This window comes from Delphinapterus leucas, chromosome 4 (genome assembly GCF_059928025.1).
Source record: "Delphinapterus leucas isolate spDelLeu-1000000601 "Yukka" chromosome 4, BTC_Dleu_Yukka2, whole genome shotgun sequence".
Taxonomy (NCBI): Eukaryota; Metazoa; Chordata; class Mammalia; order Artiodactyla; family Monodontidae; genus Delphinapterus; species Delphinapterus leucas.
The window spans coordinates 55,692,864-55,718,980 of NC_143132.1; the positions used below are offsets into that span (position 1 = coordinate 55,692,864).

A 26,117-nucleotide genomic window follows, 5' to 3' on the forward strand; every position below is an offset into this window, starting at 1 on the left:
CTAGTGCAACCACTAAGAAAGCTGCATAAAGAGATATACTCAAAAACACTATAAATAAACTAAGATGGAATCCTAAAACATGTTCAGGTAACCCACAAGAAAGTAAGAAAAGAGAAACAGAGGAAACAAACAGAAAACAAATAATAAAATGGCAGACTTAAGCCCTAACATATCAGTAATTACCTTAAGTATAAATGGTCTAAATATATCAATTAAAAGACCAGAGACTGGAAGAATAAATTTTAAAAACAAAAAGAAGTGTGATCCAACAATATGCTGTTTTTAGGAAATGCATTTCAGTTTCAACAACATAAGTAGGTTGAAAATAAAAGGATGGTAAAATATATACCATGTAAGCATTAATCAAAAAATAAGGAGTGGCTATATTAATATCAGATAAAATGGACTTCAGAGCAAAGAAAGCTGGAGACAAAGAGGGACATTACATAATGATAAAAGGATCAGTCCACCGGGAAGACATAAGAGCCTAAAGGTGTACATAGCAAACAACAGAGCCTCAAAATATATGAAGCAAAACAGACAGAACGGAAAGAAGAAATAGAAGACCTCTACAACACCATCAAGCAACAGGATCTGATTGATATTTATAGAACACTTCACCAGACAATAACAGAATACATATGCTTTCAAGTACCCACAGGAAATATACCAAGATAAACCATATTCTGGGCCATAAAACAAACCTCAGCAAATTTAAAAGAATTGAAATCATGAAAAGCATGTCTCAGATCACAGTGGAAACAAACTAGAAATCACTAACAGAAATATAACAGGAAAATGTGCAAACACCTGGAGACTACACAATATACTTCTAATTAATTCATGAGTCAAAGAAGAGGTCTCAAGGGAAATAAAAATATGTTGAATTGAATTAACATGAAAATACAATATGTCAAAGTTTGTGGGACACAGCTAAAGCAGTTCTGAGATTTATAGCACTAAATGTGCGCATTAGAAAAGGGGAGAAGTCTCAAATGTATAATACAATACAAGCTCCCACCTCAAGAACCCAGAAGAAGAAAAGCAGAATGACCCAAAACAAGCAGAAGGATGGAAATAATAAAGATTGGAAATATTGAAATTGGAAACAAAAAGCAGTAGAGAAAATCCATGAAACAAAGAGCTGGTTTCTTTGAAAATATCCATGCAACTGACAAACCTCTAGCAAACCTGATAAAAAAAGAGAAGACACAAGTTACCACCCTCAGGAATGAAATGGTGATATCACTACAGACCGTGCTGACATCAGAGAATTGTGCTGAGTGAAAAAACCCAATCCCCAAAGCTTATATACTATATTATTCCATTTCTGTAACATTCTTGAAATGACAAAAATTTCAAATAGTTCAAAAATGACAGAGTGCTAAAAATGAAAAATAGATTAGATTAGTGGTTCCAAGGTTTTAAGGAGGAGATGGAAGAGGGAGGGAAGTGGCTGTGGCTATAAAAGGGCAAAATAAGGCGTCCTTGTGGTGATAAAATTGTTCGCTATCTTTAACTGTATCACTGACAACATCCTGGGTTATTATACTGTCGTTTTGCAAGATGTTGCATTGGGGGAATGTGGATAAAGGGTACATGGGATCTGTCTGTATCATTTCTTACACCTGCATGTGAATCTATGTTTATCTGAAAAGCTTAACTTTTTGAAAAAGTGCATATAAATGTCAAATGGAGCTGTATTTAATAGGGATATTGTGGGGTTAAAAGAGTACTTTTGATGTTGAGATAAGGAAGAACTTCATTGAAGACATAGTGTTTTACCTAAGCTAGGTAATACATAGGGTGAGATGGGAGAAAAGACAGAGGGCATTCAGACCAGAGAGGAAAGCATGAATGTTGCGTGTATTCTCATATAAGCTTTTGAGCCTTTCTTTGTTTAATTCACCTGGTCATGTCCCAAGAGCATGTGACAAAAATATAAATATTCTTTCATTGTAAAATGTTGATTTCTTTCAGCTTAGAACATCTTGTTTATTTGGAAGCAAAAACATCTTTTTTCTTTGGCCTAATTCAATGCCAATACTACAGTAAATGTTTGGTCAATATGTTGATGATAATTGCAGTGTTAATAAAGAAGACATACAAAAATGACATATTTTGCACAAATTACAATACTTAATAAATGTTAAGAACAAACATGGGACAAACATGCTGTCCATAAAATTTATATAGTAAACTTCATAGCCAGCCAGAGTAAGCTTGAGAACTTTAGATATTTTAGAGAACAAAATCTAATCCCACCCTGTCATGGTTTTCCTGAGAAAAATAGGACTAACTAGTTATGACTACCTGAACATATATAGCTGGTTCATGTATGAGCAGGATGATAGGAACTATGCCTACCTTATCCTCTGTTACTTAAGAATCCAGGTCTTCTGAATTCCCAATCAGCTTTGTCAGTTCTTATCGCCCACTCTAAACTAGAGCTGGGTAAAATAATGAAGTAATGGCAGTATACATGGGAAAGAAAGATGTCAGTCTTAGAAATCTTACAACTTACTTTGCAATTCTCTCTACATACTCCTGTAGAGTATACAGAAACAAAGCTTGTATTTCTTATTCTTTACTCAAGAACATGATCTCTTTTGTATCTAAAGAGACCTGTTTTCTTTTCTTTGCATTTATCAGTCCAATACAACATTCATTGTAAGTCTCTACAGCTTCCAAGAAGCTTAAATGTAAGTAGGTGGTCTCTGAAATCTAGTGGTGAGCAATCCAGCCAACATGTAACGTCACTGTTTTAAGTCTTTATCATTCCATAGTTTATATAAACCAAAACTCGTATGTATCCCAAGTGTCTGAACGTATCAGAGACTTAAAGAGAAATGTGCTTTTGCTATAAATCTCTTCATATTGAAGCAGATTAACAGGTGGTAAAGAAAAATGCAGCACAAGGGAGGAACATCAAAAATGGTATGTGAATATATGTCAACCCCAAAAGTATTACTTCGCATTTCTTTTAATAGTTTTTGGCATGTCGGTTATTAAGCTAATCATGGGTTATGTTTTCTGATGTATACAAAATTTTTACCCAATCTTCTGTTGATTAGGTCATGTGAGTGACTCCCCTGTTATAATTTATAGTTTTTGGGGTTTTTTAAAATAAATTTATTTATTTATTTATTTTTGGGTGTGTTGTGTCTTCGTTTCTGTGCGAGGGCTTTCTCTACTTGTGGCGAGCGGGGGCCACTCACTGTCGCGGCCTCTCTTGTTGCAGAGCACAGGCTCCAGACACACAGGCTCAGTAGTTGTGGCTCACGGGCCTAGTTGCTCCACGGCATCTGGGATCTTCCCAGACCAGGGCTTGAACCTGTGTCCCCTGCATTGGCAGGCAGATTCTCAACCACTGCGCCACCAGGGAAGCCCCATAATGTATAGTTTTAATTAAAATTCTTATTTGTACACAGCCTCATTGCTTCTGTATTTAAGATCTGATTTCTTTCAGAACTTAAGTCTTTAATAGTTTGCATGACTTGATATACTATCTCTTTAAGGAATTTGAAGTTCTCAATCCCACCATAGGCCTAGAACATCACAAGATGCCATCTCTGTTTTCTAGTGAGTAAACTAAAGAACAAAGAGCTAAAGTCATTTTTCTGAGTCATTGAGCTGGGGATACGATATAACTCTTCAGTTTGGCTTTCTAATTTTCAGGGTTAGAACTTAGTTCTTTCTTTGTAAAGTCAGTAAATCGGACATCAGACATAAGAAAGATAAATCTTAGAAGAATAAGGGAGAGGAGTCCAGTTATTTTCAGGCTCAAGATTTATGGCCCAAAATGGACATACTTAGTCTCTCTCCTCAGCTACAAGTAGGGTTGTTCTGACTGTTAATGATAAATAATTTCTAACATTTTATGGCGTTCTTTCCTCTTTTCTTAGATTGCAGCGTCAGAGCCATGCTAAAGATAATGAAATCAAGAACCTTAAAGAGCAGCTTTCTATGAAAAGGTAACAAACAGCTGTTGCTTTGGTTGAGTGCACCCTCTCTGAAACTGTGGATTCCACTCAGCATATTCTGGCTAAGGTAGCCATATAACTTGTCATCCAAACTAGGGCACTTTTGAGCATGATACTGAGCAGTATTAATAATTACGCTGGGACAACAGATAAAAGCTGGGAATGTCCTAGGCAAATAGGGAGGAATGTTCACCTTGCCTCTGGCCCTGGGAAACTGCTGAGAGTGATTAAATCAGCAAAGCTGTGGTGCCACAACAAACTACTGTCAGGAACTAGGGCTTATGAATTCTTTTTTCTTTACTGTAATCAATACTACTAGGTGTGACTGATTCATGAAACTGGGTAAGTCTTGTTCTGATTTACATATTTTTTATAATAGCTGTTTTGAGATCTAATTCACATAGAATAAAATTCACCCTGTTAAAGAATACTATTCCTTGGTTTGTAGTATATGTACAGAGGTGTACAACCATCATCACTATCTAATTCCAGAACATTTTTCTCACCCTAAAAAGAAACCCTGGGTCCATTAGAAGTCACTCCCCATTCTCTTGTCCCCCAGCTTCTGGGAACCACTAGTCTATTTTTTTGTCTCTGTGGATTTACTTATTCTGGACATGTCATATAAAAGGAATCATATAATAATATGTGGCCTCTTTTGACTAACTTCTTTCACTTAACATAATGTTTTCAAGGTTCATCGTGTTTTAGCATGTATCAGTACTCATTCCTTTTTATGGACAAATAATATTCCATTGTATGGATATACCACACTTTGCTTACCTTTTCATCAGTTGATGGACGTTTGGTTTGTGTCCAGTTTTTGGCTGTTACGAATAAAGCTGGTATGAACATTTGTCTACAAATTTTTGTGTGGACATATGTTTTCAATTCTCTTGGGTATATACCTAAGAGTAGAATTGCTGAGACATGCAGTAAACTCTGTTTAACTTTTGGAGGAACTGCCAAACTGTTTTCCAAGTGACTGCACCATTTTATAATCCCAGCAGGAATGGATGAGTGTTCCAGTTATCCACATTCTCACCAAGACTTATTATTTTATCTGTCTTTAGTTCACCCATTGTAGTGTTTGTAAAGTGGTATGTCTTTTTGGTTTTGATTTGCATTTTCCTAATAATTATGTTGAGTATCTTTTCATGTGCTTATTGGCTATTTGTGTATCTACTTGGAGAAATGTCCATTTACTTCCTTTGACTATTTTTAATATTGGGTTGTTTCTCTTTTAACTATTGAGCTTTAAGAGTTTTTTGTATATTCTGGATACAAGTTCCTTGTCAGATACATGATTTTCAAATATATTCTTCCATTCTGTGGGTTGTCTTTTCACTTCCTTGATCATGTCCTTAGAAGCACAGTTGATTTTGATGAAGTCCAATTTATCTATTTTTTCTCTCGTAGGCAAGTTTTTCACAGTATTCAGTGGCATCGTAATTCCTTTTTGTTGACTCCTTGAATATTTTATAACTTTTTCCCTCAAAATAATCTGGCCTTATTGATATTAACAACATATTGTCTTATCAGGCTTCTCATCAACGTTTGTCAGGTACTCAAGCATCCAGCTGTTTCTAATAATAAAACATTGAGGAAAGCCTTTGTGAAAGTCCTTATTACAAAAATGTTATACGTCCAATTAATTGCTTTCATTAGAAACATAATTTGGTTTGTATGCTCTAGCATTCTGGGGCTCAAGTGTAGGAAGCTGAAATGGAATACGAAAAAGAGAAACCTCATCAGTAGCCATTTTCCATAATGTCCTTCATAAATAATATCCTTATCATCATCTCCTTCTCTCCTTCTCAAGCTATGGGAATTGTTTTCATTCTAAGGTACTGAATGTGAGCACTGAGATAAACAGTAAAATATTTTAATATGGTGACTTAGCTTTATGACAGGGATAATAAAAACTTTTGTGGTTGCTATTGTTAGGACATAAAAAGGCTTGTAGAAACTTTATTTTATGTAAAATTTATTAATAATAATAGCTAACATTTATTTAGTAATTAGTATGTGCCAAACACAAAGTGCTTTATGTATATTATCTGAATGAATTTTCACAACAACTATTTGAGGTAAGTAATATAATTTTTCCATTTTTATATGTGAGGAAACTGAGGTATAGAGAAGTAACTTGCCCATGGTTTCACATTTAATAAGTTGTGGAGGTCAGATTCATCTTCAGAAAACTTGATTTCAGAACCAAGGTTGTTTTTTTTTTCTCTCTCTCTTTTTTTTTAACATATTTATTGGAGTATAATTGCTTTACAATGGTGTGTTAGTTTCTGCTTTATAACAAAGTGAATCAGTTATACATATACATATGTTCCCATATGTCTTCCCTCTTGCGTCTCCCTCCCTCCCACTCTCCCTATCCCACCCCTCCAGGCTGTCACAAAGCACCAAGCTAATATCCCTGTGCCTTGCGGCTGCTTCCCCCTAGCTATCTACCTTACTACGTTTGTTAGTGTGTATATGTCCCTGACTCTCTCGCCCTGTCAAAGCTCACCCTTCCCCCTCCCCATATCCTCAAGTCCGTTCTCCAGTAGGTCTGCGTCTTTATTCCTGTCTTACCCCTAGGTTCTTCATGACATTTTTTTTTTCTTAAATTCCATATATATGTGTTAGCATACGGTATTTGTCATTTTCTTTCTGACTTACTTCACTCTGTATGACAGACTCTAGGTCTATCCATCTCATTAAAAATAGCTCAATTTCGTTTCTTTTTAAGGCTGAGTAATATTCCATTGTATATATGTGCCACATCTTCTTTATCCATTCATCCGATGATGGGCGCTTAGGTTGTTTCCATCTCCGGGCTATTGTAAATAGAGCTGCAATGAACATTTTGGTACATGACTCTTTTTGAATTTCAGTTTTCTCAGGGTATATGCCCAGTAGTGGGATTGCTGGGTCATATGGTAATTCTATTTGTAGTTTTTTAAGGAACCTCCATACTGTTCTCCATAGTGGCTGAACCAATTCACATTCCCACCAGCAGTGCAAGAGTGTTCCCTTTTCTCCACACCCTCTCCAGCATTTATTGTTTCTAGATTTTTTGATGATGGCCATTCTAACTGGTGTGAGATGATATCTCGTAGTTTTGATTTGCATTTCTCTAATGATTAATGATGTTGAGCATTCTTTCATGTGTTTGTTGGCATTCTGTATATCTTCTTTGAAGAAATGTCTATTTAGGTCTTCTGCCCATTTTTGGATTGGGTTGTTTGGTTTTTTGTTATTGAGCTGCATGAGCTGCTTGTAAATTTTGGAGATTAATCCTTTGTCAGTTGCTTCATTTGCAAATATCTTCTCCCATTCTGAGGGTTGTCTTTTGGTCTTGTTTATGGTTTCCTTTGCTGTGCAAAAGCTTTGAAGTTTCATTAGGTCCCATTTGTTTATTTTTGTTTTTATTTCCATTACTCTAGGAGGTGAGTCAGAAAGGATCTTGCTGTGATTTATGTCATAGAGTGTTCTGCCTGTGTTTTCCTCTAAGAGTTTGATAGTTTCTGGCCTTACATTTAGGTCTTTAATCCATTTTGAGCTTGTTTTTGTGTATGGTGTTAGGGAGTGATCTAATCTCATACTTTTACATGTACCTGTCCAGTTTTCCCAGCACCATTTATTGAAGAGGCTGTCCTTTCTCTACTGTACATTCCTGCCACCTTTATCAAAGATAAGGTGTCCATATGTGCGTGGATTTATCTCTGGGCTTTCTATCCTGTTCCATTGATCTATCTTTCTGTTTTTGTGCCAGTACCATACTGTCTTGATTACTGTAGCTTTGTAGTATAGTCTGAAGTCAGGGAGCCTGATTCCTCCAGCTCCTTTTTTCATTCTCAAGATTGCTTTGGCTATTCGGGGTCTTTTGTGTTTCCATACAAATTGCAAAATTTTTTGTTCTAGTTCTCTGAAAAATGCCAGTGGTAGTTTGATACAGATTGCATTGAATCTGTAGATTGCTTTGGGTAGTAGAGTCATTTTCACAATGTTGATTCTTCCCATCCAAGAACATGGTATATCTCTCCATCTATTTGTATCATCTTTAATTTCTTTCATCAGTGTCTTATAATTTTCTGCATACAGGTCTTTCATCTCCTTAGGTAGGTTTATTCCTAGATATTTTATTCTTTTTGTTGCAATGGTAAATGGGAGTGTTTTCTTGATTTCACTTTCAGATTTTTCATCATTAGTATATAGGAATGCCAGAGATTTCTGTGCATTAATTTTGTATCCTGGTACTTTACCAAATTCATTGATTAGCTCTAGTAGTTTTCTGGTGGCATCTGTAGGATTCTCTATGTATAGTATCATGTCATCTGCAAACAGTGACACCTTTACTTCTTCTTTTCCGATTTGGATTCCTTTTATTTCCTTTTCTTCTCTGATTGCTGTGGCTAAAACTTCCAAAACTATGTTGAATAAGAGTGGTGAGAGTGGGCAACCTTGTCTTGTTCCTGATCTTAGTGGAAATGCTTTCAGTTTTTCACCATTGAGGATGATGTTTGCTGTGGGCTTGTCATCTATGGCCTTTATTATGTTGAGGAAAGTTCCCTCTATGCCTACTTTCTGCAGGGTTTTTATCATAAATGGGTGTTGAATTTTGTCGAAAGCTTTCTCTGCATCTATTGAGATGATCATATGGTTTTTCTCCTTCAATTTGTTAATATGGTTTATCACATTGATAGATTTGCGTATATTGAAGAATCCTTGCATTCCTGGAATAAACCCCACTTGATCATGGTGTATGATCCTTTTAATGTGCTGTTGGATTCTGTTTGCTAGTATTTTGTTGAGGATTTTTGCATCTATGTTCATCAGTGATATTGGCCTGTAGTTTTCTTTCTTTGTGACATCCTTGTCTGGTTTTGGTATCAAGGTGATGGTGGCCTCGTAGAAGGAATTTGGGAGTGTTCCTCCCTCTGCTATATTTTGGAAGAGTTTGAGAAGGATAGGTGTTAGCTCTTCTCTAAACGTTTGATAGAATTCACCTGTGAAGCCATCTGGTCCTGGGCTTTTGTTTGTTGGAAGATTTTTAATCACAGTTTCAATTTCAGTGCTTGTGATTGGTCTTTTCATATTTTCTATTTCTTCCTGATTCAGTCTTGGCAGGTTGTGCATTTCTAAGAATTTGTCCATTTCTTCCAGATTGTCCATTTTATTGGCATAGAGTTGCTTGTAGTAATCTCTCATGATTTCTTTTATTTCTGCAGTGTCAGTTGTTACTTCTCATTTCTAATTCTATTGATTTGAGTCTTCTCCCTTTTTTTCTTGATGAGTCTGGCTAGTGGTTTATCTATTTTGTTTATCTTCTCAAAGAACCAGCTTTTAGTTTTATTGATCTTTGCTATCGTTTCCTTCATTTCTTTTTCATTTATTTCTGATCTGATTTTTATGATTTCTTTCCTTCTGCTAGCTTTGGGGTTTTTTTGTTCTTCTTTCTCTAATTGCTTGAGGTGCAAGGTTAGGTTGTTTATTCGAGATGTTTCCTGCTTCTTAAGGTGGGCTTGTATTGCTATAAACTTCCCCCTTAGAACTGCTTTTGCTGAATCCCATAGGTTTTGGGTCGTTGTGTCTCCATTGTCATTTGTTTCTAGGTATTTTTTTATTTCCTCTTTGATTTCTTCAGTGATCACTTCATTATTAAGTAGTGTATTGTTTAGCCTCCATGTGTTTGTATTTTTTACAGATCTTTTCCTGTAATTGATATCTAGTCTCATGGCGTTGTGGTCAGAAAAGATACTTGATACAATTTCAATTTTCTTAAATTTACCAAGGCTTGATTTGTGACCCAAGATATGATCTATCCTGGAGAATGTTCCATGAGCACTTGAGAAAAATGTGTATTCTGTTGTTTTTGGATGGAGTGTCCTATAAATATCAATTAAGTCCATCTTGTTTAATGTATCATTTAAAGCTTGTGTTTCCTTATTTATTTTCATTTTGGATGATCTGTCCATGGGTGAAAGTGGGGTGTTAAAGTCCCCTACTATGAATGTGTTACTGTCGATCTCCCCTTTTATGGCTGTTAGCATTTGCCTTATGTATTGAGGTGCTCCTATGTTGGGTGCATAGATATTTACAATTGTTATATCTTCTTCTTGGATCAATCCCTTGATCATTATGTAGTGTCCTTCTTTGTCTCTTTTAATAGTCCTTATTTTAAAGTCTATTTTGTCTGATATGAGAATTGCTACTCCAGCTTTCTTTTGGTTTCCATTTGCATGGAATATCTTTTTCCATCCCCTTACTTTCAGTCTGTATATGTCTCTAGGTCTGAAGTGGGTCTCTTGTAGACAGCATATATAAGGGTCTTGTTTTTGTATCCATTCAGCCAATCTGTGTCTTTTGGTGGGAGCATTTAGTCCATTTACATTTAAGGTAATTATCGATATGTATGTTCCTATTCCCATTTTCTAAATTGTTTTGGGTTCGTTATTATAGGTCTTTTCCTTCTCTTGTGTTTCTTGTCTAGAGAAGTTCCTTTAGCATTTGTTGTAAAGCTGGTTTGGTGGTGCTGAACTCTCTCAGCTTTTGCTTGTCTGTAAAGGTTTTAATTTCTCCATCAAATCTGAATGAGATCCTTGCTGGGTAGAGTAGTCTTGGTTGCAGGTTTTTCTCCTTCATCACTTTCAGTATGTCCTGCCACTCCCTTCTGGCTTGTAGGGTTTCTGCTGAGAGATCAGCTGTTAACCTTATGGGGATTCCCTTGTGTGTTATTTGTTGTTTTTCCCTTGCTGCTTTTAATATGCTTTCTTTGTATTTAATTTTTGACAGTTTGATTAGTATGTGTCTTGGCATATTTCTCCTTGTATTTATCCTGTATGGGACTCTCTGTGCTTCCTGGACTTGATTAACTATTTCCTTTCCCATATTAGGGAAGTTTTCAACTATAATCTCTTCAAATATTTTCTCAGTCCCTTTCTTTTTCTCTTCTTCTTCTGGAACCCCTATAATTCAAATGTTGGTGCGTTTAATGTTGTCCCAGAGGTCTCTGAGACTGTCCTCAGTTCTTTTCATTCTTTTTTCTTTATTCTGCTCTGCAGTAGTTATTTCCACTATTTTATCTTCCAGGTCACTTATCCGTTCTTCTGCCTCAGTTATTCTGTTATTGATCCCATCTAGAGTACTTTTAATTTCATTTATTGCGTTGTTCATCATTGCTTGTTTCATCTTTATTTCTTCTAGGTCCTTGTTAACTGTTTCTTGCATTTTGTCCATTCTACTTCCAAGATTTCGGATCATCCTTACTATCATTATCCTGAATTCTTTTTCAGGTAGGCTGCCTATTTCCTCTTCATTTGTTAGGTCTGGTGCATTTTTATCTTGCTCCTTCATCTGCTGTGTGTTTTTCTGTCTTCTCATTTTGCTTATCTTACTGTGTTTGGGGTCTCCTTTTTGCAGGCTGCACGTTCGTAGTTCCCGTTGTTTTTGATGTCTGTCTCCAGTGGCTAAGGTTGTTTCAGTGGGTTGTGTAGGCTTCCTGGTGGAGGGGACTAGTGCCTGTGTTGTGGTGGATGAGGCTGGATCTTGTCTCTTTAGTGGGCAGGTTCACGTCTGGTGGTGTGTTTTGGGGTGTCTGTGGCCTTATTATGATTTTAGGCAGCCTCTCTGCTAATGGGTGGGGTTGTGTTCCTGTTTTGCTAGTTGTTTGGCATAGGTTGTCTAGCACTGTGGCTTGCTGGTCGTTGAGTGAAGCTGGGTGCTTGTGTTAAGATGGAGGTCACTGGGAGATTTCCGCCGTTTAATATTATGTGGAGCTGGGAGGTCTCTTGTTGACCAGTGTCCTGAAGTTGGCTCTCCTACCTCAGAGGCAGAGCCCTGACTCCTGGCTGGAGCACCAAGAGCCTTTCATCCACACGGCTCAGAATAAAAGGGAGAAAAAGTAGAGAGAATTAGTAGAAGTATGAGGAAAGAAAGAAGGAAAGGAGGAAATGAAGGAAGGAAGAAAGAAGCAAAGAAGGAAAGAAAGGAGGGAGGGAGGGAGGAAGGAAGGAAGGAAGGAAGGAGGGAAAGAAGGAAAAAAGACAGAAAGAAAGAAGATACAGTAAAAATAAAATAAAGTATAATTTAGTTATTGAATTAAAAAATATTTAGGAAAAAAAAAAGGGGACGGATAGAACCTTAGGACAAATGTTGGAAGCAAAGCTATACAGAGAAAATCTTACACAGAAGCATACACATACACCTTCACAAAAAGAGGTAAAGGGGGAAAAATCATAAATCTTGCTCTCAGAGACCACCTCTTCAATTTGGGGTGATTCGTTGTCTAAAGGAGGGAAGGAAGGAAGGAAAGAAAGAAAGAACGAAGGTAAAGTATAATAAAGTTATTACAATTAAAATTAATTATTGAGAAAAAAAATTTTTTTAAAAAAACCATGGACGGATAGAGCCCTAGGACAAATGGTGGAAGCAAGAGTATACAGACAAGATCTCACACAGAAGCATACACGTACACATTCACAAAAAGAGGAAAAGTGAAAAAAAATCATAGATCTCGCTCCTAAATTCCACCTCTTCAATTTGGGATCATTCCTTGTCTATTCAGGTATTCCACAGATGCAGGGTACATCAAGTTGATTGTGGAGCTTTAATCCGCTGCTTCTGAGGCTGCTGGGAGAGATTTCCCTTTCTCTTCTTTGTTCTCACAGCTCACAGGAGCTCAGCTTTGGATTTGGCCCTGCCTCTGCGTGTAGGTCGCTGGAGGGCGTCTGTTTTTTGCTCAGACAGGACGGGGTTAAAGGAGCCGCTGATTCGGGGGCTCCGGCTCACTCAGGCCGGGGGTGGGGGGGGGGAGGAGGGGCACTGCGTGCGGGGCGGGCCTGCGGCGGCAGAGGCGGCGTGACGTTGCGGCAGAGGCCGGCGTGACGTTGCACCAGCCTGAGGCCCGCCATGCGTTCTCCTGGGGAAGTTGCCCCTGGATTCCGGGAACCTGGCAGTGGCGGGTTGCAGAGGCTCCGTGGAAGAGGGGTGTGGAGAGTGACCTGTGCTCGCACACAGGCCCCTTGGTGGCGGCAGTAGCAGCCTTAGCGTCTCCCGCCCGTCTCTGGGGTTCGCGCTTTTAGCCGCGGCTCGCGCCCGTCTCTGGGGCTCGCGCTTTTAGCCGCGGCTCGCGCCCGTCTCTGGGGTCCGCGCTTTTAGCCGCGGCTCGCGCTCGTCTCTGGAGTTCCTTTAAGCAGCGCTCTTAAACCCCTCTCCTCGCGCACCAGGAAACAAAGAGGGAAGAAAAAGTCTCTTGCCTCTTCGGCAGGTGCAGGCTTTTCCCCGAACTCCCTCCCGGCTAGTCGTGGTGCACTAACCCTTCAGGCTATGTTCAAGCCGCCAACCCCAGTCCTCTCCCTGCGCTCCGTCCAAAACCAAAACCCGAGCCTCAGCTCTCAGCCCCGCCCGCCCCGGCGGGTGAGCAGACAAGCCTCTCGGGCTGGTGAGTGCCGGTCGGCACCGATCCTCTGTGCGGGAATCTCCCCGCTTTGCCCTCCGCACCCGTTGCTGTGCACTCCTCCGCGGTACCGAAGCTCCCCCCTCCGCCTCCCGCAGTCTCCGCCCGCGGAGGGGCTTCCTAGTGTGTGGAAACTTTTCCTCCTTCACAGCTCCCTCCCACTGGTGCAGGTGCCGTCCTTATTCTTTTGTCTCTGTTTTTTCTTTTTTTCTTTTGCCCTACCCAGGTACGTGGGGAGTTTCTTGCCTTTTGGGAGGTCTGAGGTCTTCTGCCAGCCTTCAGTAGGTGTTCTGTAGGAGTTGTTCCACGTGTAGATTTATTTCTGGTGTATCCGTGGGGAGGAAGGCGATCTCCGCATCTTACTCTTCCGCCATCTTCAAGGTCCCCCCCCCCAGAACCAAGGTTTAAATGACAACTTTAAACCCTCCACATTCATGATAGTAAAGGGTAACAGTAAGATTTAAGTAATGTCTTCTGTTGCTTTTATATGCTGTATACTTTCCAGGAAATCATTTCCTATTCATTGAATAGCTTGTATCTGTCTGCTTCCTGAATAAGGTTGAAAAGTCTGTCCTTGCTGCTGTGTTACTGACTCTTTATCATATATTTCAGATCTCAGTGGGAAATGGAGAAGCATAATCTGGAAAGCACAATTAAAACATACTTAAACAAACTGAATGCAGAAACTAGCAGAGCTTTAACAGCTGAGGTAAAAGAAAAGAAAGAGGGAGAGAGAGATGGGGTTGAGGAGTGAAGTTTTACTTGTGTACTGGTATACTAAAGAATTTTTAAAATATTGTTTTTTGAATAAACAGAATTAAGACATCTGAGGACCAGCCAGAAAAACACAGCTCAAACTCTTGTGCTTTTTTGACTTGTTGGCATTTTGTATATTTTTACTTGAAATTGATGATCTTATGTTGTTTTCCCCCAAATGACTCCAAGAAATTGTTTTGCTTCAGTATGTATAGCAAATATAGACATCTTAGAAAATTCTCATTAATCCAGGTGACTAAGCCAAACTTCTAAGAATAACATTTCACTGCTGCCGTAATATCTCCTTTCTTTGCTATTTAACTACATAGATCTTCCAAAAACACATACACACCATACATTCCAGTGTCGGAAACCAACTTACCTCTTCCCCCAGAAAGGCATTCAGTTTCTTCTAAGTTATTTTAGAACACCACAGCTAGGATCTCTCAAAAGAAATGTGATTGTATGTATGTATGTAATTTTTATTTATAGATAACCAAACTTGATATACAATAAAATTCAAATTTTGGAGCACTCGTTGACATTAAAAGCATTACAAACCTTCTCACCTTTGTCATGGTAAGGTCTATTTTTTAGCAGAGTACTCTGGAATCCAGAGCTCAACAATCAAGGGGTGATATCTGCACCAAAAATCCCTGGACAGTGAAGTATTGGGAGTATTAAATTTAACCAGAAAAATAAAAAAGCTCAGATTGCCTTAAGAGTTCAACTTTGTAGACTTTGTTTTTCACTGCTTTTAATCAGAAAGTTCCTTTCTACTTCCATTATTAATTTTAGAAACACTTAATGCTGTCTAAGAGTATAATGAGCTATTTTCAGCGAATATTGAGTGATCAATAGGAAAAAACAGAGGCCAAATGACCATGCATCAATAATAGTTGGAAGGGATTCCCACTGCTGGAGAGACATCAGCCTAGATGACCTCCAAGGCCCACTTGGACAGCATAGTCCTGTAGGGTCTGATTGTTTTCTTACTCCTTCATCAATTAAAAAAAATAATCAAATAGCAGGACTTCTTTTGAGTGTTCTTAAACACACTTGCTGCATAATAGAGTTATCTGAGAGCTTTTAAAAACGCCTTTTCGGGGCTTCCCTGGTGGTGCAGTGGTTAAGAATCCACCTGCCAATGCAGGAGATATGGGTTCGAGCCCTGGTCCAGGAAGATCCTGCATGCCCCAGAGCAACTAAGCTCATGTGTCACAACTACTGAGCCTGCACTCTAGATCCCGTGAGCCATAACTACTGAGCTCACGTGCCACAACTACTGAAGCCCATACTCCTAGAACCCGTGCTCCACAACAAGAAAAGCCACCGCAGTGAGAAGCCCGCGCACCGCAATGAAGAGTAGCCCCCACTCGCAGCAACTAGAGAAAGCCTGCGCATAGCAACGAAGACCCAACACAGCCAAAAGTAAATAAATAAATGTTTATTTTAAAAAATCAATGACATAAAAAGAAAAAGATATTCAGAAATTTAAAAAAAAAACCGTTTCCCAGGTTACACCTACTATCAATTAAATTAGAATCTCTGAAACCAAGACATCATTTTTTTAAGTTTCTGAGATGATTCCAGTGCATATGCAAGTTTAAAAACTAATGTTCTAAAATGTTTCCCAACCCAGTAACTTTTGAATAAAAATATGAGAATTTCAGAATTGATCAAAGAGCTTTAAAATGTGTTATGGGCAGGAAAGAAGCTCAGGTGTTGTTGGAAGAGATTGAAAAAAAATAACTTTAAATTTACTTGAAATGTTTGAGGAAAGAATGTGTTCATTTACAAGGACATCTTTAACTTCTTTCTCTTTCTCTCAAAAATCTGTAGGTATATTTCTTACAGTGTCGTAGAGATTTTGGTTTGCTTCATCTAGAGCAGACTGAAAAGGAATGCCTCAGTCAGCTTGCCAGGGCGACTCACATGGCAGCAAGGTAACCTCTCCCTCTTCCTTACTGTGTCTTGGTCTCTGAGGTACTCACAGGTGGCTCCAAGGTTGAACGCAATCTGTGATGTGTTTTACATATATGACTTCAGAGTCTTTGGAGTGAAGAAGCCATTGTTTTTTTAAACCTCAAATGTCATTTAGTCACTTTGAGCTTTTACTTTGTTGCTCCTGCTGTGGCACTGAGTAGTCTACTAAGTGCAGTAGTAGCTGATGGCAGATTTTTCCCTTCCTCTACAATGAAACAGATCAAAAGTCTCAGAGACATGCATGAAGACCAGATATTTACAAAACAAGGTGGATTCTAATGGGAAAACTTTTTTCTAATTCTTTTCTCTCTTAACGCTTTATTTTAAATACCTTTGGAAAAATACATTGAGGGAAAAATCAGTATAACACCTAAAACCGTGTTAAAGGCAGTTTCCTGCTGTGCTACAAATGAGTGGTTTTCAAATTTTAGGTAGGTTGCATGGGATTCTTCAGTTTATAATTTTGTGGGGTACACCTTTTGAACTTAAGGAATTAATTAGATTAAAATCTCTGGGACCAAGGCATAACTACTTTCAATGATTATTATTTTAATATGATCATCATTATTCTTCAATTCTAAAGAATCAGAATCTCTGATGTTTAACAAGATTCCCAGGAGACACTGATGTGCATTCATGTCAGGGAAGCACTGTTGTAAGTGATCAGTCTATCTTTGCTTGCTACAGGGAGAAAGGATGCTCTATAAATTAGAATATTATCAAGCTTCTTTGTATGAGATGATCTCAGTGATAACTTGTTATGCTCTTTTGTGCCAGGTGATACTGGGGTGGGGAATCTCAGTGATAACTTGTTATGCTCTTTTGTGCCAGGTGATACTGGGGTGGGGATGTTATAACAGATAGAGCCTTTTGAAAGGCCACGTGAAATCTCTCTTCTTGAGATGCCAGACCGTAAACACCTCAAAGCTGTTTTACTTAAGTCGTTTGATGGGCATGGTGGGCAGAGCTGCTGTGTTTGTGCAATTTAGCATATCATAGAGACAACAATCTAATTCATCCTCACAGAAGAGGTATTTCTTTCTAACTTTACTTTCTGTAGGGAATATCTTTTTCTAATTTGCAAAAGAGCCTGATAGGCCAACCGTGGCCCTGTGATGTCAGGGTTAATGTGAAGATAGTCCAAAACCTGCTTTCAGGATGTCAACATCTTTGAGAATGCTCCTGCATTGGATGGCTAGGGCAGTTTCCCTGTGTGGCCTCCTTTGCCTCCCTTCCTCAATGGAGGATTCCTATACAAAGGAATGTCTTTGTTTACTAAGCTTTTTAAAAATTTTTGATAACAAGCCCTTCCATACAATTTTCTGCCCATTTGAGGTAATTGGTGATAGAGGTAATTTTGTTGTTGTTTTACTTTATCTATATACATGCTAGAGAACATAATAGAAATTTTTGGAAATCTAAATGGCATATAAAAAGAAAGAACTTTCTCTTGTGTCTCCATTTCTATACCAGCAACCTAAAATCACTTCAATTAAAGGCTGCAGTAGACAGTTGGAATGCCATTGTGACAGATGTTAGAAACAAGATTGCATTCCTCAGGGTAAGTCATGAAGTATTTAGAGTAAATTGACTGAATGGTGTAGGTGGTATATACTTAAAGGAAACATCTAACATTAAAAACAATTACTAGAGAAATTTAAGGAAGAACATGTTTTTTCATTGCAGTTATTAAAATTTATGCCTTTTTGAGGTTTGAGACTGATTACTTCCATTGTAGTTGGCTGTAGATAACACCCTAGGCTCTTACTTGTGGTCTTCTAGGTCCTTAGTCTAGTAAATGGTAAACTCAAAAATTGTGCCTCACACAATTTTCCTAGAATTCCAAAGCTAACTCTGCTCCAGTCAGAAATAAGTGTCTTAACTTGATCTGAGTAATTATGTGTTTACAGAATTAAAAGGAAGATCAAGCAGATCTGTATTAGTTTTCAATCTTAACTTTTTATGTAGTTACTCCCTAATGCAAAATAATAAATTCTTAATTATTCATGTAATAGAATTAGGACTGTGCTAACAGTAATCTAAAGAGGTAACACACTGAATACTTGTCTAGCTTTGTCCTTGGTGGTCTTCCCTGTTTCTTTCCCAGACTCGTTCATACTCAGTCTTTAGTGATGCTTAGCATATTTATTGGATTTATTCAAAGTTCTGGCCTCAAAAGAGATGCCCCTTGTTCTCTGTCATTGTTTTCTTCTAAGAACGTGTCCTATATATGGAAGTTTATAAATGTTTGAAGACTTTCTCTTCCAGCTCTTGTGGTTTGTTTACAAAATAACATATAAAGCAAAATGGGGACAATGCCAAAAATGTTCAAAGTATGTTTTTAAGCTTCAAGGATAGGAGTCTTACCTTTGGCAAAATCTAAGAAGAAAAAACAAAGGTATATGTGGAACTGGAGACAGCTACAGGTATAACTTTTAAGATTAAAAAAAATGTGGACATTCAAAAGTTTTCCCTAAAACTTCCCCTCCAGTTTTTTTTTTTTTTTTTTTTGCGGTACGCGGGCCTCTCACTGCTGTGGCCTCTCCCGTTACAGAGCACAGGCTCCGGACGCGCAGGCTCAGCGGCCATGGCTCACGGGCCCAGCCGCTCCGCGGCATGTGGGATCTTCCCGGACCGGGGCATGAACCCACGTCCCCTGCATCGGCAGGCGGACTCTCAACCACTGTGCCACCAGGGAAGCCCCCAGTTTTTAAAATGAACATTTGCAAGTAGTTCAACTCTTTGTTACAAATACTTTTTCCCCCATATTTTTCAGCAAGTAGATTATTTACATCTTCTTGATCTTTAGACTCTGTTTACTTTATATAAGTGGTTCCCATTTGGGGGCTAAAAATTATTGAAGCACTGAGGAATTATCACAGAGATCTGTGAATTATATGTCTCTGTATCTTGTCAATCAATAGATACTTCTAAAAATACAGCTATTTACACTTGTGGATAGTGGTATATAGAGTTGTTTTTATGTCAGAAATTCTTTTTATATTATTTCTGGCATAATAGATTGGAAATCACTCATCTATGTTGTACTATTCAAAACTACATCAAGTACTTCCATATGCTATTTCTTTGAAGTTGATTTTGCTGTAAAATATTGTTTCTCCTACTAGACACAGTACAATGAACAAATTAACAAGGTGAAGCAAGGGTTTGCCTTGAGTACCTTGCCTCCAATCCAGCTTCCTCCACCACCACCCAGTCCTGAGATACTGGTAAGAAATACAGTTGACTCTTGAACAACGCAGGTGTTGGGAGTGCCAACCCCCCACCCCCACCCCATGCAGTCAGAAATCTGGGTACTGCTCTCTCTGCTTCACAAACGGAATTGATAAATGATTACCCAAGAGCAGGAAGCTGAAACAGTTTGGATAGAATCAGGACTCAAACCCTAGTTTTTGATTCCACATATTGTGATTTCTAATCAAATGCAAACTTTCTCCACATTTAGTTAATTTAAAGATCTGTAAAATGAAAATACAGGGATTATATTTATTGAAAAAAATAGGTGTATAAGTGGACCCACACAACTCAGACCTGTGTTGTTCAAGGGTCAACTGTATAACATTTTGAAAAATCACCATCTTCATCTTGATAAAATGGTAACAGCTTTAAAACACTGAATATGCATTATGTCTGTGTGTTCAAAGTGGAAAGGGTACATGTAGTGCGTATCATTTGTAATTATGTCCATTCCTGCTGTATCATCTACAGATGATATGACTAGTTGGCTGACTCAGCTGAGGCAAGAGGTAGGTTGTATCACTGGATTTTAGTAATGCGTTTGATATCTAAAGAGGTAATATATGCTCATTCATCCTGTCGATCACACTTACATTATGAGAGAAAACCGATGAATGCCTAGAATTCCCAATGCCCTCACGTTACTGCTAGATGACTAAAACATCTCAGCATAGTACCCTAGCATGCTGGACTTCACACACACACCCCCCCCACTTCCACTTTAGACTCTGTTTTCCTTAACTTTTATCTTCTACCTTTAACAGTAAGGACAGCTTTTATTTATTACCCTTCCCTGCTTACTGTGAGGGATAAATGGGTCTACATCAGACAAACTAATCTCTATGCTATACTGTTTATGTTAGCCTTCTGGGAAACATAGCCCCTTAACCCAATACACTCATACAGCTTTCCAAAAGACCTTTTAGAACAGAACCACTAGATAATAACCTTTATTATGATAATGGATCTGAGGGTAAGAAAGGTGTGATATATTTAGGGGTAGATCACTTTTGACATTAGCATTTCTGCTTATAGTAGAACTTTGAAAATGTTTTTTCTACAAATACTAGTTGAGTATATCAAAGAACTTAAAAATTATGTGAATTGTGTGGAGTTACACTGTTTCAAAAGCAGAATTCAGAGCTGAAAGCATTATGATATTCACCGTGGGCTTTAGTTTAGAATGACAGTATTGGCTTTTATATTTTTGGTTAATTCAGGTTTTATAGGAGCATTATATTATGCATATTATTATTCTAGGCTTTGAACACACCATCATACCCAACTCTCCTGATAAGGAATGTGTTGCGTAGATGACAGAAATCCTAGATTCCCTGTAGTTCTATGGGAAGTAACACATATTCTTGGTAGGATTTCTAGAAATCTGTTGCCTCTGCCTGTATTCAAACTACTGCCTATAGGTTGTAGTTAAACTCTCCCATGACTCTAAATATAAAATGGCTCTAGAGACTCGGACGCTAGAAACAGAGATGTTCTTTGGAGTTTTCTGGAACCAGACTGGAATAATCTATGTGACACTAGTGACACTATAACTGACAAACATAATCAAACCTTGACCTCTACATCCTCATCCCTTCAGAGACTTGCTTATGGCTGATGTGGCTACCCAGGTTTAGTCAAGGGAAAGAACCCACTGGCAGTTAAGCTCAATGGAATTTATAAGCATCCCTTGCTAACACTTGAGAGGTACATGTGTATCTTTCGTGCTTCCTAACCAGAGTCACTGCTGTGCTTGATCAAAGCTGACAGTTGTGTTAAAGTACAAGCATCAGTGACCACTGAGAATTAGTAGAACAGTTTGAGAGCACAGATGCTAGAAATTAACCATTCTTTTTGCAATAAATTGAGGTGGTATTATACAATGGAAATACATTAGAGGTCTGGGTTCAGGTCCTAACTCTGTGAAGAACTGTGTTGCTTTTGGGAAACTCAGCTGTCCCAGACTTGGTTTTCCTATCTACAAATCAGGAAATTGTACTAGATGATCTGATCACAAAAGTATTTCTTTCTGAGATTGTATTGTAAAGAATGGTTACCAGGTTTTAAATATATATAGTAGTGTAACCTAAGAAGTCTGGAATAATGGGTATTGTTCCCAGTTTAACCCAGTATTTTTATGTGTTTCATTATGTTTTGATTTTTGTAGCCTGGCTGTCTAATCCTAAAAGTAGTGTTAGGTAATTGTTGTCCTCAAAAAGAGCAGGACTACTAACTCAGTACCCATCATTCATTATTTAAGGACTTTATATTATGAAAATTTTGAAACATGCATAAAAACAGAATGATGAACCTCTGTGAACCCAAGAGCCAACTTCAACATCATTATCAACATTTTGTCAGACTTGTGCCATGTCATCCCCTTCTTCCTCCCCACTGGAACATTTTAAAGTAAACCCTACATCTCATCCATTTATACTTTAGTATGCATTCAAAAAAGATGAAGACTCTTATTCTTGAGATTTTTCTTGTTTCTTGAGGTAGGATTGTATTGCTATAAACTTCCCTCTTAGAACTGCTCTTGCTTCATCCCATAGGTTTTGGGTCATCGTATTTTCATTGTCATTTGTTTCTAGGTATTTTTGATTTCCTTTTTGATTTCTTCTGTGATCTTTTGCTTATTCAGTAGTGTATTGCTTAGCCTCCATGAGTTTGTATTTTTTACAGTTTATTTTTCCTGTAATTGATATCTAGTTTCATAGTGTTGTGGTTGGAAAAGATACCTGATATGATTTCAGTTTTCTAAAATTTACCAAGGCTTGATTTGTGACCCAAGATATGATCTATCCTGCAGAATGTTCCATGAGCACTTGAGAAGAAAGTGTATTCTGTTGTTTTTGGATGGAATGTCTTATAAATATCAATTAAGTCCTTCTTGTCTAATGTATCATTTAAACCTTGTGTTTCCTTATTTATTTTCATTTTGGATGATCTGTCCATTGGTGGAAGTGGGGTGTTAAAGTCCCCTACTATGATTGTGTTACTGTCGATTTCCCCTTTTATGGCTGTTGCCTTATGTATTGAGGTGCTCCTATGTTGGGTGCATAAATATTTATAACTGTTATATCTTCTTCTTGGATTGAACCCTTGATCATTATGTAGTGTCCTTCTTTGTCTCTTGTAATAGTCTTTATTTTAAAGTCTATTTTGTCTGATATGAGAATTGCTACTCCAGCTTTCTTTTGATTTCCATTTGCATGGAATATCTTTTTCCATCCCCTCACTTTCAGTCTGTATGTGTCCCTAGGTCTGAAGTGGGTCTCTTGTAGACAGCATATATAAGGGTCTTGTTTTTGTATCCATTCAGCCAATCTGTGTCTTTTGGTGGGAGCATTTAGTCCATTTACATTTAAGGTAATTATCGATATGTATGTTCCTATTCCCATTTTCTAAATTGTTTTGGGTTCGTTATTATAGGTCTTTTCCTTCTCTTGTGTTTCTTGTCTAGAGAAGTTCCTTTAGCATTTGTTGTAAAGCTGGTTTGGTGGTGCTGAATTCTCTTAACTTTTTGTTTTTTTTGAATTCTCTTAACTTTTGCTTGTCTGTAAAGGTTTTAATTTCTCCATCAAATCTGAATGAGATCCTCTCTGGGTAGAGTAATCTTTTCTTTTTTCGGTACGCGGGCCTCTCACTGTTGTGGCCTCTCCCGTTGTGGAGCACAGGCTCCGGATGCGCAGGCTCAGCGGCCATGGCTCACGGGCCCAGACGCTCTGCGGCATGTGGGATCTTCCCGGACCAGGGCACGAACCCATGTCCCCTGCATCGGCAGGCGGACTCTCAACCACTGCGCCACCAGGGAAGCCTTGGGTAGAGTAATCTTGGTTGTAGGTTTTTCCGTTTCATCACTTAAATATGTCCCGCCACTCCCTTCTGGCTTGCAGATTTTCTGCTGAAATATCAGCTGTTAACCTTATGGGGATTCCCTTGTATGTTATTTGTTGCTTTTCCCTTGCTGCTTTTAATATTTTTTCTTTGTATTTAATTTTTGATAGATTGATTAATATGTGCCTTGGTGAGTTTCTCCTTGGATTTATCCTGTATGGGACTCTCTGCACTTCCTGGACTTGATTGACTATTTCCTTTCCCATGTTAGGGAAGTTTTCAACTATAATCTCTTCACATATTCTCTCAGACCTTTCTTTTTCTCTTCTTCTTCTGGGACCCCTATAATTCGAAAGTTGTGCATTTAATGTTGTCCCTGAGGTCTCTGAGACTGTCCTCAATTCTTTTCATTCTTTTTTCTTTATTCTGCTCTGCGGTAGTTATTTCCACTATTTTATCTTCCAGGTCACTTATCCGTTCTTCTGCCTCAGTTATTCTGCTATTGATTCCTTCTAGAGAGTTTTTAATTTCATTTATTGTACTGTTCATCATTGTTTGTTTGCTCTTTAGTTCTTTTAGGTCCTTGTTAAACATTTCTTGTATTTTCTCCATTCTATTTCCAAGATTTGGATCATCTTTATTATCGTTACTTAGAATTCGTTTTCAGGTAGACTGCCTATTTCCTCTTCATTTATTTGGTCTAGTGGGTTTTTACCTTGCTTCTTCTGCTGCATATTTCTCTGTCTTCTCATTTTGTTTAACTTACTGTGTTTGGGGTCTCCTTTTTGCAGGCTGCAGGTTCGTAGTTCCTCTTGTTTTTGGTGTCTGCCCCCAGTGGGTGAGGTTGATTCAGTGGCTTTTGTAGGCTTCCTTGTGGAGGGGACTGGTGCCTGTGTTCTGGTGGGTGGGGCTGGATCTTGTCTTTCTGGTGGGCAGGGCCACCTCCGGTGGTGTGTTTTGGGGTGTCTGTGAACTTGGTATGATTTTAGGCAGCGTCTCTACTAATGGGTGGGGTTGCATTCCTGTCTTGCTAGTTGTTTGGCATGGGACATCCAGCACTGGGGCTTGCTGGCGGTTGGGTGGAGCTGGGTCTTAGCATTGATATGGAGATCTCTGGGAGAGCTCTCGTCAATTGATATTACATGGGGCTGGGAGGTCTCTGGTGGTCCTGACCTCGGCTCTCCCACCTCAGAGGCTCAGGCCTGACACAGGCCGGAGCACCAAGACCCTGTCAGCCACACGGTGAACTCAGTGACTTCCTTAGTATAAAGCTGCTGCTGACCTTTGTGATCATAAAACTCAGTCCTTAATCTTGTTCCCTACCCTCAGATTTATGCCTCAGGACTCTTACTCTTATTGGCTATATAATCACACCACCATTTTGTACCTAAGAAAATTATAATTTTTAATGTCTAATATTGAAATTTATATTTCCCCAATTGTCTCAGAAATGTCTTTTTCTTAACTAGATTGACAGTACTTCCAATGTGGTTATAATTACCATTACTTTAAAAACCCTTATTTTTAAAAAAACAATCCAAACAAGGTTTATACTTTTCATTTGGCTGGTTATTTTTCTTTAAAATATAACAGCTACCTATCTCCCTCCCTTTTATTCATATCATTTATCTGTTAAAAAACTAACTGCCTACATTATTGATGTAACTGATTACATCCTTGTGATGCCATTATACATATTCTTCTATTTCCTATAACCTGATCATTAGATCTAGAGGGTTGGTTAGAATCAGGTTCAGTATTTTTGGCAAGAGTACTTTATAGGTGATGATGTATACACACATTAGAAGACACACAATGTCTCTCATTTAGCGATGTTAAGAATCACATGTCATCCTTATCTCTCCATTATAAAGTTCCCCATTAACTTTCACCCTGCTGGTTTCAGTATTGTTACTTAAGAGCTATCTCGATGCTCATTTTTTAAATTCAACAAATAGGTGAATTTCTGCTTTATGCCAGTGCTAGACCTGGCACATAGTAGATGCTCCATAAACCTGTCCTCTTTTGTCGTCCAGCCAATAAGGTATCCATCCCATTGGTAGATGCTAAGAAGGGCTAGCTTTCTACAACCCCCTGGGAAGTTCAGTAACATTCACAGGCATGTCTGCAAGTCACTGTAGGAGGGTTTATTCCCTTGGCCCACCCCACTTCAGCTTTCCACTGCCCTTGGAACTAAACATAAGGTCAGAACTCCACCAGGTGGTACAAGGTCCCTTCAATACATAATAGCAAAAGTAATATTTTCTATAGACAACTTTGGTTCTTTAGCAGAATTTCTGACTGTCATTATTGTTTATCAGCATGGACAGTACTCATTGAGGAGCTCCTTTCCATAGTCCTATATTATTCCATTTGTCAGAGAACTTTAAAGATCACCTAACCCAACCCTCTTACTTTATAGATTAATGACTTGGTATCCAAGATTACCCAGCTAGGTGGAGAGAAAGTAGGACTAGAACCCAGTTGTCTTCTGTGTCCATGCTCTTTAGTATATTTTACTGCCCTTTGCTTTTTCAAATATTCATATACTTAACTAACGTTATGACAACATTGTTTCTAATATGCTTTGTATCTAGATTTCAAATCAGCTACCCCCCCAAAAAAATTGCTCTATGAGTTTAGATTATTGACTATGTAAATATATAAATATGTGGGGGTTTTGTTTTTATTTTCTATCTTTTCTATTTTAGATACAGCAGTTCTTGGGAAGACCCGTTGTGAAAGAATCTTTCTTTAGACCTGTACTCACTGTTCCTCAAATGCCTGCCGTTTGTTCTGGAGTCATCTCTGCAACTGGTCAACCTAGACCCCCACTGGTA

At 38.4% G+C, this 26,117-nt stretch overlaps 1 protein-coding gene across 4 annotated transcripts in view; it reads left to right on the forward strand.

Moving 5' to 3' along the window:
• Positions 1-26,117, forward strand: part of DZIP3 (DAZ interacting zinc finger protein 3) — a 136,443-nt gene that overhangs the window by 90,832 nt on the left and 19,494 nt on the right. For all 4 annotated transcript variants that reach the window (XR_016392991.1, XR_016392992.1, XM_089910524.1 and 1 more), the window contains exons 22-27: positions 3,906-3,974; positions 14,050-14,146; positions 16,036-16,139; positions 17,653-17,740; positions 19,308-19,409; positions 25,989-26,114. Coding sequence is in view for 2 of the 4 variants with exons in the window: in XM_089910524.1 (XP_089766650.1) it covers positions 3,906-3,974; positions 14,050-14,146; positions 16,036-16,139; positions 17,653-17,740; positions 19,308-19,409; positions 25,989-26,114 (586 nt within the window). In the remaining 2 variants the exon portion in view is untranslated. The remainder of the gene's footprint in view (positions 1-3,905; positions 3,975-14,049; positions 14,147-16,035; positions 16,140-17,652; positions 17,741-19,307; positions 19,410-25,988; positions 26,115-26,117) is intronic.